The sequence below is a fragment of the Thunnus thynnus genome, chromosome 18 (assembly GCF_963924715.1).
Source record: "Thunnus thynnus chromosome 18, fThuThy2.1, whole genome shotgun sequence".
Classification (NCBI taxonomy): Eukaryota; Metazoa; Chordata; class Actinopteri; order Scombriformes; family Scombridae; genus Thunnus; species Thunnus thynnus.
This window is the reverse complement of record NC_089534.1, coordinates 29,907,683-29,922,357: the sequence shown is the minus strand read 5'-3', so window position 1 is coordinate 29,922,357 and position 14,675 is coordinate 29,907,683. Positions and strand designations below refer to the sequence as shown.

Here is a 14,675-nt window from a genome sequence, read left to right as displayed (position 1 = left end):
TAAGTTACATATGTAATCCAGATTCTCTGAGTGGTAAGACTATCTCTCCAGCGTTGTACATATGGAATATGTAGGGTGGAGAGATACTAGTCTCAACACCATTGAACACATCTGCTGCAGCCTTCATGAAATATGAGGCCTAATCAATGACAGATTTAAACATGTGGACAGAATCCCCAGGACACACTGCAAGATCCACTACTACAACTAAAACTACTTTCCTGAAGAAATAAGATTTTTTATGCACACAAAATTCATACTGGTTAAAGGACGGGTTCACAACTTTTCAAGTCTGTCTTAAAACAACAGTCAGGTGCCCAAATGAACATTGAATCAGGTTTTTGTTGCCATAATCATTCATCCTGTTTATACTGACCATTAGAAGATCCCTTCATAATACACTTACAATGTAAGTGGTGGGGGACAAAATCCAGTCGTCCTCCTGTGCAAAAAAAGTATTTAATAGTTTATCTGAAACCGTCCAAATGAGTCAAATCAAGTAGATATCTTTCATTGTTAAGTCTTTTTTGTGCCAAAGTCCCTTGTTTTGTTACTCTACTTCCATCACAGCTCAACAGGGAAACACTGTCCGAGGAAACACAAAGATGGAATTTGAAGCCAAAAAGACTGTAAATGTGGCAGATAAATGTGGCACTTGACATGACTAACTTAGACTGCTGAAGCGTCATATAAACTTCACATCAACAATTAAAATGCATTTTTGCACAAAATGACTGTGTGAACACACTGTGGATTTTGGCCTCCATCACTTACACTGAAAGTTTGAAGGGGATCTTTTAATAGTCAGTATGAACAGGAGGAATAACAGTGAGGAAAACCTTTCAGTTTTGTTTTGTTGGTTTAAGACAGATTTGAAAAATGTGTAGACCCATCCTTAAAGTCATTTAATGACATGAGGTATTAAGACAGTGTTTCCCCTTACTCTCAGCTAGTGAGTGAGATGTGTCAGCAGTTGGAGATTAGTTTGATTTGGAGGCTACTTAATTTCTTAATAGAGGGACAACCCACACAGCCTTTTTTTTTTTAATGAGCACCACCTTTTCAGCCTTGATACCTCTTTCTGTGAGTTCATACTGCTGTCTGTGAAACTACAGGCCTCAGTTAGCAAAGTTCAGCCACACAGATGCAAGACACAAAAGACATGGATTCTTTTCCCTAAATTTTATGAAATGAGTTACAATATACTTTTACATGTCAGAGGAAAAATCAAATTAGGATAAAAGCACAGGTGTGACAAACATATACGAACACTTAATAAGTCTGTGAGAAACTACATGCTAAATATACCAAATAACTTACCTAGAAGTTTCAAACAATCCATTTCATTTTTACATTTAAAGTCAAAATTCAGAGCAAATCAGAACCAACAAAAACAGGAATGCCTTTGTTGTGTATGTGCTAAGGAGTGTGCAGACTGCAGAGTGAACAAACAGTTGATAGAGCTTTAACACTTGATAGAACTAGACTAGAATACCACACACAAACACACACTTAACAGCACTGCTTGTCTGTGATGGTACTAGTTAGTGATCTCTCGTTGCCACAGCTGGAGTCCTGCTCATTCATAATTCAGTTATTTTACATGTATCAGCATTTTCGTATGTAACACTACAAAGTTCAACTGTTGCTGCGCACAGATCAAAACCAACCTCATAAAAGCTTTACATAGAGCTACTGTTTATGTCACATCAAGTTTCAAAGGAAAAGCATGCAACTCTGTCTTTAGTGAAAGAAAAAGTCACTAACTGGATTACACAGGATATATTTACAATGGCAACAGCATGGAGACCATTACAATGACAGGGACATTATAGGAGATGGGACTGGGCTGCAGTCAGAGCTGGGAGACATTTCAGAGATAGAACATCTTTTGTTAGCTCTCCATTCATTGCCCCTGCAGGGAGGAAGCTGCAGCAGAGCCACAGCCACCAAACTAAACAATCCTGAATGTTCCAGCCAGTCTGAGCGCAGCCCCAGGGTTAGCTACCTTCTCCTTTACTGATTTTGCTGAAACAAAACACAGGTGCAGAGCATGAATGTGTATGAGCAGCAGGACAGCATGTGTTTCAGTCAAAGTCTCTGTTGACCAGCACCAGCGGAGCCACCAGCGTCCACACGTAGAGGGCGATGCAGATCCAGCTGGAGGAGATCTTCACCCACACAGATGGCCACTTGCTGGTCATGGCCTCGTAGTTGGAATCAGGGCTGCAGAGAGAACAGAACTGACTGAAGCTGGTATTTTTAATGTTGCTGTTCTACAGAAATGAAACATTTTCTGCAATTCACCTTCATTGTGGTTGTGCTGGAAATGTATCAAAAAACCCTATCATCCAAAAATGAAACATCACGGTGAGAGCAACTTTATATGAGTCTACATGCTCATATCTTTATATCTGGAATAGTAAATCACATACAGAACATCAAAGGGAAAGTGTCGGATCAATCCGCACACAGCTAAAGATTTAGATTTAACCCTTGATGATGGCCTTGTTTAATGTTTAAAAAAAAAAAAGTTTAAACCAGCAAAACAGACTACATACAGACAGCTTGTTTGTAAGAATTCGCTATTAGCTAAGCTAGCGCACTGTGGTTGTGTAAAACATAGGGGCAGTGGATGGGAGACTGCGGACAAAGCAGATTGAAATATCACTTTTCTACATGTTTATGCTTGTCGAACAGGTGCATTGATAAAGTATTGGCTTTTAACTTGTGAAGGTTTTCTTGCACTTAAAGTAACAAGCATAGTTGTCATCAACTCAAGTAATCTTCAAGTTATCTTCACTTGACCTGTGCTCTGCGTGTGTGTCAGTGTGTGTGTGTGTGTGTGTGAGAGAGAGACACACACACACACACACACACACACAGAGCCAAGGAAAGGCTGCAACATGATAATAAATTACACCAAAATGTTAAAAAGTACCAATAAAAGAACCGGTAACGTCAGAGTACAACAATACTACGGTCTTATATAATTCAGCCCTGGGTCCCATTTAATACCAGGTGTCAGTACCCCTCCCCACAGAAAAGTAGGTGCACATTAAATTAAATGGCCATACCTTTGATTATTTGAGAAAACAGACACATAAAATCGATGCATATACAACCGTGGGAAGCTGCAACAAGTGTTGATGTCTGGAACAACAAGCATCTCTTTACTTTGCTGTTAAATAGTATACAAAGCGGAAAGGCGGTGGCGGAGTAAAATCTTTTTTTTTTGTATTGGCAGTAAAAATAAACGGACCTTGACGGAATAAATAATTCACTTTTGACAGAAATACGTCTGTAGATAGAGCTCTTGCACCCATGTGTCTTTTTAAAAGGGTCAGTTTAGCCAATTTATATAAAAATAATTCTCTTCCCTCTATAGCTGTGACTCTCCAGACAGTTTGGGTTCATTTGGCCATCTTTGGAGATTTCTGTCTCCACTCAAGACAATGGAGGCGAATCAAATTTAGTTTGTGAATGACAGTGACATCATTCAATGTCCATCACAGTCTCAACAAGAGTTCATCAGCACTCTTATGTGTTCCTGTCTTGACACTCCTCCTTTCTTTCTTTCTTTATTCTCACTCCTCGGGCATCTGTCCTCAGACAGGCTCATAGTACATAAGATCAGCCTTTCTTAAAGCCGGGCAACCAATTAAAAACAACAAATGACAACTTGTGACGGTGACACTTCTTTCTACTTTCTCCAATGTGTTCTGTAGATGGTCCAAATAACAAGGACACTGCTTTGGGACAGAGATGTTAAGAATGTTAAAAGTCATTTTTAAAACATGTGAGCACCACAAATGAAATCATTCACCTCCATTGTATTGGGGTGGAGGCAGACAAATAAAACCTAAATTGTCTGCATGGATAGATACCACTAGAGCAAGGTATGAAAATACAGTGTGTGTTAAACTTTTTGTAATTTGGGTGAATTGATCCTTTTAACTGTACATGGTCTGTTTACTCTTGTGCCGTTTTATTCTTATGTAACCCCCCCCCCCCCACACACACACACTTAAGAAAAGCGTCATCTTTTCTTAATTTCACTTTGGCTGTGCTGGGAATCTCTGAACAGAATGTCACTGTCCATGGCTGAAACATTAAAGAGCCAGTAGGTACGTCCACTCGCTCAACACAATAGTTTATTTTGACTCAATCCCACACACACAATCCTGCTGCCAGACATATTCACTAGAGTGATATGATTCACTGGAATCAATCCACTGCTGAAAATAGTCCCCTACAAGTGCACCATTTCCTCCTGTGTGCATAACATTTAAAAACTATTTGATGGGATTTGTCAACAGTAGGAAAACTATAGACCAACACCTTTAACTGAATCACTTCTTACTGTGTGGCAGTACTATGATGTATCTCCTCTGCAGCGTGAGGCTTACCTGTACCAGTTGGTGAGTGTCATCATGATGTAAAGTGAAGCCAGGAAGAGCATGAAGTGGAAGAAAGAGTAGGAGTAGGTGACACCGTCCTTCTCATTGTCCACAGCTCTGTTCAGACTGCTGCCTTCCTCAAAGCTGTCAGTCTGCGGCCCGTCCTCAATCAGAGCAGACTCGTCACTGGTCAGAGTCAGCTTGTTCACCTGGGCGTTGGATGAATTACGAATACTGATGGACCACAGAGGAAAAGAGAGACCAGAGAGGACATGGTGCTGTCAACTTCTGTGTCAAACAACAACTGAGAGACTAACTATTCATCTGCAGGCTGGTTATTAACTGATGATTATTAACCTGCACAGGGCTTCCTCACCTGGAATAGAGGACACACATGAGGAATAGGATCAATCCCACAATCCCCTGGGCATCCCACCACTGAACCACATGGTCCTGACCTGTAGGACTGGTGCTGTTCAGCCCGATAATACCCAGAAGGCTTGGGTTACACTTCCTGTCTGTGAGACACAAATGAGAAGGAAACATTATTAGTAGATGACTTGAGTCTGTTTGTGGAACAGAGGTGCATTCCTCATAACAACAGCATCACACATACACACACATTCATGCCTTTTAATTCTGGTCTGACTGACAGTTAACTCATTCACTAGACAGTTTGGTTATGTCATTCATGAGGGTGATATCAAAAATTGATGGACAGTATGCTGCGCTAATATGTGTTATGACTTTAATCATCTTCTCAGGGCTAGATGTATAAACAATGCATATGCACAAAAAAACATGTGAGCCATTTCCCACATTTCCTGCTACTTATTAAAACCAGAATGTGTTACCCTAACCCTCACGTACACTTCAGACCAGAGTGCTCATGGTGTCCTAGAGTGATTTGAGGGTGGTATGATGAGGTTAGTAGATAGAACAGATGGTTAAACATCGTCTGTTTAGGTTGCAGGAAATTCAAAGAGCTTCACAGTACAAACAGCAAGGTGAAACATTTTACCAGGCTCGTTGGTCATGGCAGACCAGGTCAGGTACATGGTGTACAAGGTGACCAGGGAGGACTGCAGCAGACCAGACCTGGGCTGAGACTCCTTCACACAGACAAAAACAGGCATCAGTGGAAAAACTCTTAACAACCAGAAAGACACAGCTGATGTCTTTATCCCTCACATCTCTCTGTAATCCATCCTCCATGTTGGTACCATCAGATGTGTGTGTCAGTCTTGCTACTGCAGTGCTGCACAACATCAGTTCTTAACATGTCCTTGTATGCTGATGAGCCTCACTTTGCCAGCTCAATATGATTCTGAACCACATATGAACAAAATTAACATTCTACTTCTTCAAAGACACCACACAGATAGTAAAAAAGTGAAAATTTAAATCTGAGTGAACCCACCCTTCAAACAGCTGATCCACACACATCCCTGACCAGGGTGCAAAATTAACTTTTTTGTCCACTGGCCAAATGGCTGATGAATGTTCAAAATTTTACCAGCCACTAAATAGATTAGATAGTTAGAGTGAAGCAAATCTACCAGCCACTTGCATATTTTACCAGCATTTGGCTCGTGGCGGGTGATAATTTTAAGTCCTGCCCCTGACTAAACACGAGTGTAAAAAAAGAAGTGGTGTAAACCTGGATCTGAGGCAGGATGGACATGACGGAGGCAGCGACGCAGAGCAGCATGTTGATACTGATGAAGACCTTGTTCTCAGTGCAACCATCAGAGTGGGTATAGTAAACGTAGAACAGGACCAGTGACACCAGAGACACAAGGTAGTTGACTGCGGTGACGGACAGTAGAGCTGTGAACACACAATACAAGCTCATTACTTATATAGTTGGTGACATAACAGGACAGGCTTACTGAGAAGCACAATCTAAATAGAATAAATACATTTAAACTGGCTGTTTATAGGCTATTCTTTGTTTGATTTGATCCTGCATGTGTATGTATTAATGGGAAACAACAATAAATCTTTTTAAACACTTGAGAAATACTAAGAACTTGATAATGTTTTGCTGCTGATGATTCATTTCCGCATGATGTCATATGAAACAGTAAAATAGTCAATTTTACTACTTCAAACATGTTGTCTCCATGAGAGCTGACACAGCTGATTCGCTATAAATAACACTAAGTTCTTTTAAGGTTTTCACTAATGAAATTCTCCAATTCCATCCTTATGTTTACTATCAACATACCTGCATACCAGCAGCGAGAGTTGCCCTCCTCCATCTTCTCCACCCAGGACTCGTTCCAGGAATGGGCAAAGTCAATGAGTAAAACCAGCTGGATGAGGATGAAGCAGAAGGCGCCAGCCATGCCAACATAGAACCACACTGTGGAAAACAGTGACAGAGGACATGTTACTACAATGTCACTACTACATTTAAGATGTTTTAGGAACTTTTCACCGCTCCCTAAAACTGAGATAAAATCCAGATTAAGACACCAATCTGTCCAAACTTTACAAATGTGTCTGTGGGGATTCTCAGTCATCCAGGTTCTGGTTTATCCAGAAGGGCTGAGTCAGCAGAGGGCAACTAGACTCTTCAGTTTTGGATGAGATGCCAAAGGTCTTCAAGAATCTAAAACAAAACCTGCCAAACATGTTCTGTGACAACTAATGGCAATCAAAAGTGTATTTATTACAGAGACATATCAATGTTCAGTAAAACTCATGTATCTTGAAATCTGGTGATGTGCGTTTTCAGATTAACTAAAGCAGAGGTCATGTCATGGCCCCGCCAACAATATACTGATTTGTATTTTAAATGGGTCATCAGTAAGCAAGGAAACAGTCCATATCAACATCTTTCAGCATTCAGCAAAACATGAAATGTGTGTGAGGTCGATATCTGAGTGCTGATGTTCTTCAGAAAACTCAAGGCTTCTTTGTTCATTAAATGGAGATACATGGTTTTGGACGGCACTAAATAGACAACAGGATTGTGTACAAACAGAATCTTGTTCTCTTCACAATGTTCATGTTGCAGGCATTAAATCTGTGACAACGTCATATGCAGGCTAATCCCTGTTAGACCCTTAGTCTTCTACATACCGTAGGTACAGATACGCGGTATTTCTAACACACCTATCACTCGAGAGAAGAAAAACAAAAATAGAGAAGAACAGTTACCAGTAGTGAAGGGACCCTCTGAGATGAAAAATGATCCAATAGTGATCGCAGCAGCTGCAGCAAATTTGAAGAACCAAAACCTGCAAGACAGACATTACTGCTATTAAAATGTCCCCTGAAACACCCCAACAGTTCTTACTATACAATATCATTTTGACTATCAATAAATCGTTCAAGGAATTTATCAAAAAAAATACCAAACATCCTCTTACTTCGGTTTCCCCAATGAGATGTTTTCTCTATTTTGTATCATTGCAAACTGAATATTTTTGGGTTTTGTACTGTTGGACAGACTGAATAACTGTAATGGACCTTTTTCACACTGTTTCAAATTTAGACTAGACTAAAAAACGAATTGAAAAAATAATGGGCAGATTAACTTACAATAATAATAATAATAATAATAATAATAATAATAATAATAAGAAGAAGAAGAAGAAGAAGAAGAAGAAGAAGAAGAAGAAGAAGAAGAAGAAGAAGAAGAAGAAGAAGAAGAATTTAATTGCAGCCCTAGATCAGATGTTAAACAGTGTAAGTGACCCTCCAATCCCACTGGATGAAAGGCAGTAACTATAGCAAACCACATAGTGCAGCAGGTGTGTTGTTGCATTGTGTGAGGACATGAGACCCATGTACAGGTCAACAGCAGGTTGGATTTGCAAATGTAAATGCTGGTGTTGCTGCTTTTTAGCTCCAATAGCCCCACCTTGTGGTCATTAATAAAACACCACCATACTACTTATAAACTGCCATATCTCTTAAATGTAATATGTCATGGTAACCAAACAAGCAAAATTTTACAGATGGGGATGCTGAACAAGTCTGTAGTATTTTCAGCAATGCTTTGCAATTTCTTTCAGCTTTCAGCATTAACATGCATTTTCCGCAGGAAATGCATTTCTAGTTATTATTATTAAGGTTCAAACTCTAAGAGGGTAGAACCCTTCTACGATTGTGCTGGTTTATTATTATTTGTTTTATTCGGCCATAACTCAAATTGCCATGAGCTGGAACAAGCTAAAACCATGAAACTTGGCACAATAACTGGAAACGATGTGCATGTGCTTCACAGGAAATATGAGCCCAATCGGTCAGAAGGTGGCGCTGTAATTAAGGCCCAAAAATAACATTTTGGAAAGGCCATGCCCCTCACACTGTAAGTCTGACTAATTTGAAATTTGACACACAAGTCCAGCTCAGTGAGCTCTACAAAAAGCCTCTTGGACCGTAAAAGTCTGCCATGATGGATTTTTTGCTAATTTGTATAAACTGAAAAAACACTCAAATAAATAGAGCTTTTTGAATTTTGACTCAATTTTTTTTAATTGGTCTAGTATTGAGTGAGAGTGCTTCAGCCAGCAGCCGCAAAACAGGCAATAGAACCCCATCATAGTATGTCCATTAAAATTGCTTCTTTTTGCCACTGACAAGCTCAGATTGTTACTTTAAGTGTCTGACAAGATTACGGAAAGGACCATACAGACAAATAAAGTGTATGTCTTTATCTTTTGCTTGATCCTGTGTGATTGTTATTGTGTCTAACCAAGTCTCACTCAAGGAGAAGTCTAATTCTGAAATCTTGTGAGAGTTGAGTTGTTGACGCAATCAGCCAAATAATCAGCCATGACAGAGTTGGAAAGAGGAGTGCCGGAAGGAATTTGTTGTGTTGGAGTACAGAAAGTGTAGCTTAGTGTTATCTAAAAGATAAAAACATTTTATTCTTCATTTTAGTTCTCTGTATGGTCCTGTTCATAATGTTGTCACACACTTAAAATAATCTGAGCCTATCAGTGTCAACGACAAGCACTTTTAGTGGATGTACATTATATTGACAGGGCGCTATTGCCCCATCGGATTACATAGCAGCCCATTTCACAGATGCTGGCTCTCACTCAATACTGGACCAATTTCAAAAATTGTTGTACCCATTAGTCACTTAGACAGAAAAAGATGGGAAAATAGGGTCCAGGTTGAAAAATAACAAAGTTTCCTTTAAACTAGCTGAAGTGACTTTGCTCACCTTTGTGAAGCCTGAAACCCGCTCTTGGCTGTCCACAGCCTTAATTTTGGCTGACTGAGCTGCTTCATTCCATTGGGTGCAAAATTGCCACTTGTGGCTACATTTTTATGTGGATTTGCATAAAGGGGTTTTTAGGAAACAGTGGTTTCCAGCAGTTCCATCTGAACAGATGATTCCTATTCACTTGAATGGGAAAGTGGTCTCAGACTTTTGGACCCCACTGTATACATGTCTATATGTATATATGTATGTATGTATGTATGTATGGATATGTGGTTGTATGGATGGATGGATGGATGCTGACTCACCCATTGTGCAGTGCAGCCCGGGGATCCTGGCTGCTCTTGACTTTGATCATGAGCAGAGAGAAGAGCAGAAAGAACATGGCCATGCCAAAGCAAACACGGTACACAGCCTTGTAGCCGACTAGCACGTCACAGTTGACATGACCCTCCACGCCAGGAAAGGACGAACCCATCCCTCCTTCACAGAAACCTGGAATCTACAGGAACACACAGACAGCAGAGGGTTTCATGCTGCACCAGTATATGTTTTATCCAAAATCACAGACTTTAAATCAGAAAGCTGGCATGCAACACAGAAGAGTGTCCTACGTCCACTGAGGGGGCTACTTTGTATAAGCTTTTCCCCATCTAATCACTTTTAGGAAGTCTCCAAACCTTCACAATTAGACAGAAAAACTAACAATTTCAACCAAAGACATGAGTTAAACCCTTCACTCCACTGAAACCCACAGTGAGAGTCAGTGACCTATTAATGAGCCTGGAATGCTTGAATAAAACATTCTACTTCACTGATAAGAATACCGATTAAGAAATTCAACCATAAATTTATTAAATTTATTTCAACCATATATTCTTCTTTATATTTTGATCTCCCTCTCGCCTCTCAAAAAATAGAGGATCAACCTCCTCTGCCTCTATGGACCAGCCTCCACTGGTCTGTACTGTACATTTACTGCCAGACTGACAACTTACTACTAACCTTTTCCTCTGCTCCGCTCGCATCCACCGTCACTGCTCTGCTGCTCGCTCTTTCCCACTCGCTACGCAAACATACTACACAATGCCCTATTCCTTAACAGAGTTACACTACCAATAGTTTCCTAGGTAACGACACAGAGGTTGACTCATGTACTGAACAGCGCTGCAGAGACTCCCAAACGCTATTAATTTCCGAATGAATGGATATTTGGCGTTATTTTTGGCATTAAAAATATTTTTTTGGCCTGGCGGGAGTTCATGTGATAATTCTAGGAGAAACACTGATTCAGTTAATGTTCAGTACGTTCAGTAAACGCTCAGTAAACGTTGAGTACAGTTAGACCCAGCAGTCTCCGTTTTCACAGGTAATTTGTTAGTCTGTCCCTCCCGCAGCAAGAAATAATGGATTAATCCTGGAAAGCTATTGATGTAGCACTTTTCTCCTTATGAAAGTAACAAGGCAAATATTCGACCAATGAGAATTTAGTCGGACGAGAGCATATCGCCAAACTAATCGACCAGTCGACCAGCAGACTACAAACCTAATGAACATCATGCTGTCTTGAAGAAGACTTGAAACTGGCGATTGAGACCATAAACTCATTAGAGAAGTTTTTACTGAGGTAATAAATTAAGTGAGAAGTTGGGTCATTTTCTCATAGACTTCTATACAAACAGACTTCTTTTTGGAGCCAGGGGAGTCATCCCCTGCTGGCACTGGCTTCACTTTCCAGAGTGGGAGATACCTTTGTAATGAGTTATTTTTGTTGTCATCATATTTCTACCATGCCCACAGAGTAAGTTAAAAAACACACATGCAACTGAATGAGTGTGTGATGGTACTTGAATTACTGTTTCCTCAATTTTCTGCAACTTCTTCACAATAACAGTAATTACTAGCCAACATATTCAGCAGGGGAAACAAAAGAATCAATAAAAACAGCTAATACAGTCACTGCACTGTTGGTTGCTAGACCTGATGACAGCACCAGTAACATCCAAGAGAAGTCACAGCAGAGTGAAACACCATCTAGTCTTTCCCAAGTTATTTTATTTCTGTACTCTCACAGTTGACTCTCAGTTTTAGGCGTATTTCATTATCAATTAATCTGATGATTATTTTCTTGTTTAACTGATTAACTACTTGGTCTGTAAAATGTCAAGAAAAACCTGAAATGCTTGTTTTGTCTGATTAACAGTCCAAAACATAGATATACAGATAACAGTGATATAAACCTAAACACTAAAAATCCTAACACAATTAAAATGGCAAAACCAACTAACATTTGGCAATTGTGTTAGAAAAATTTTTACTTAGGATTGATCAATGATAAATATAAATCAATTTTCCATCCAATATCGATCCATTTTCAGTCACTGGAGTAATGATTATTTGTTTTAGCTGTAATGTATATAGTGTGTGTATATGTGACCTTCTTCAGCTGCTCCTCCATGCCGGGCATCAACATAATACAGGCGATGCCCACTCCCAGCAGCAGGAAGAAGGCGTAGATGAGGCGTGTCACGGTGGAGTTATTTCCACTGGGACAGCAGCGACACAGCAGGCAGGGGGCGCTGCCACACAGGCACGGGACCTGCAGACACACACACACACACACACACACACACATCAGTGTTATAATTATTCTTATTATCACATAAATAAGATAGCGATAGAGCTAGATAGAGCAAAATCAAGAAAGCTAAAACTTATTTATGAAGGTTGTTAGGTAACAGAGGGCAAACCGCTATCTTCCATTTGATAGACAGGGCCAGTCGTGTGCCTATCATGTGTCAGCAGACATTCAGGTGATAGAACAACACTTAAGTTAGCTTCCAATTCGGGGATAAAGGGAAAGTTAAGGGAAACATAAATATTGACAAACAGCTGATTCTCCATTTTTTCACCACTTACACTTATGAAAAAGTGTTCTACATCGAAGCAAAAGCCTTGACACTGTTAAAACCCACTTTTAGATTTGTGAAACCTTTATTTTGCTTATGAAATCTAAAAAAGGGCAATTCCACTGATACTTCTCTATCCAGACAGGTTAATCCACATTAGACCAGGTTCAGATTGAAATCCACTATACTTAGATTTGTCAATCTGGACTATATTATTATTATTATTATTATTATTATTATTATTATTATTATTATTATTAATAATAATAATAATAATAATAATAATAATAATAATAATAATAATAATAATAAAAAGGGACATATTATGCTTTTGCTTATTTTCAGACATATATATATTTATAATGTCACAATGTCAGATGTTCATGTTAAAATGGTAAATGGTAAATGAACTGTACTTGTATAGCGCCTTTCTAGTCTTCCGACCACTCAAAGTGCTTTTTACACTACGACTCACCTTCACCCATTCACACACATTCATATACTGAATGGGTACAGGGGCTACCATGCAAGGTCCCAACCTGCCCATCAGAGGAAATCTAATCATTTACACACATTCACATGGCACAGCCATCAGGAGCAATTTGGGGTTAAGTATCTTGCTCAAGGATACATCGACATGTGGACTGGAGGAGCTGGGAATCGAACCGCCGATCTTCCGATTAGTGGACCCCCCCCCCCCCCCCCTTTAAATACTGTCATGATCTCATGCTCATTATCTTATACTGCCATCTAGTGGTTTGCACTGAAGCCTCATCCTAAACAAAATCTTAGTTGTTGAGAGGGAATCGGCTTGCAATGTTTTGCTTTCCATGTGCTTATATATATTGTAGTATAATGTAGACAATTATTACAAATGTGATGGTGTTTACTGAGGCTGTGGGTACACAAGGTGGTGATAATTGTATGCATTTTAATCCGGTCTCATTTTACAATAAAAACAGCAACTTTCTGCACTAATTACTACTTTTTAAAAGTGCTCCCAAAATTTTGTAAATGTCCCAATTTTTTTAGACAGTGGGGGCAAATGTTGCCTCCCCAAATATTTTTTTAATTTCCTAAACTGGGTGCAGGCCATCATGATTTGTAAAGGGAAGGGAAAATTATTAGGGAAGAACTTGTTAACGATTCTTCAATTATCGGGGCGTTCCTGATTCGTTCATCACTCGTTCCTTTATAACTACGCGCAGTTTCGTGCACCGTATTATAAAATATTACCATTTACTTTATTATTTAATATACATAACATAGTTTGACGTTGCTTGAACGCTGACAGCCAGGTAACGTCCCGGACGTCGGCACGACTTTCATTTTGGAACTACTTGGAACCATGACGGGACGTCTTGATGGGACGTTCAGACAACGGTCATTCGACGTCTCCATGTTTTGTTGGACTTTGTTGTGTGTGTACGCATACGAGCGTGTGCGTGTGCAGGGTAGATTACTGTCTGCCTAGCATGTCGCAGTAAACAGCCTGCTGACTGGTGTGCTGCCAGCAGCGGACTGATACTCTGTTGACATGCTGCGGTGTTGCAACAGCTACTTAACCTTACACTGGCCTGTTTTGTTGACACCGTGCTAACAACAATTACACACATAAACCATTAAATACACTCCAAAATGCTACACCAATAATGCAGATTTAGCTAGACTATGTCATCATTCAGCAAAAATAGGACAGTTCAGCGAGACTCGACCTGTTTGTCGTTATTTAGGTTAACGTTCGCTGGTTCCCAAACAAAGACAGCCAACAAGAAGCCATTTGGCCCTTAAGTTTGCTTGCGTTGCTGTATGAGCCAATTATTAATCAAAATTATTAACTACAACCTGTGTATTTGGATACTAAACGAACAGTAGATGTGTTTGTGTCTGCCTGCGCCGCTGTGAATCGGTCTGGCCTGCGGTTTGGTGTAACTGCGCAGTCATGACAGCAGTTATAAAGACGAAGCAGCGACAAACTGGATAAAAATTCTGTCTACTTCACTTTCGATATGAAAGCGTGTGTCACTCACCCAGCTCGCCATGGAGCACAATCCCAGAACGGCTCCCATGATGGCTGATGTTTGTTCTTTTCTTGCCTAGATCAGAGATGGCTGCGCTTCCCAGAAGATGGATGATGCTTGCGCTACCCTGGCTTCTTCTTCTCTCTCTTCTAATACG

The 14,675-nt window shown here is 39.9% G+C and overlaps 1 protein-coding gene across 1 annotated transcript; it reads right to left on the bottom strand.

Moving 5' to 3' along the window:
• Window positions 1–1,167: 1,167 nt before the first annotated feature.
• Window positions 1,168–14,675, bottom strand: serinc1 (serine incorporator 1). Its single transcript, XM_067572278.1, has 10 exons — window positions 14,528–14,675; window positions 12,026–12,187; window positions 9,897–10,090; window positions 7,569–7,648; window positions 6,631–6,768; window positions 6,061–6,230; window positions 5,422–5,512; window positions 4,777–4,918; window positions 4,410–4,634; window positions 1,168–2,226 (listed from the first exon to the last, which is right to left on the bottom strand). Exons 1-10 carry the CDS (start codon window positions 14,564–14,566, stop codon window positions 2,088–2,090), a joined length of 1,380 nt encoding a protein of 459 aa, XP_067428379.1. The 5' UTR covers window positions 14,567–14,675; the 3' UTR covers window positions 1,168–2,087.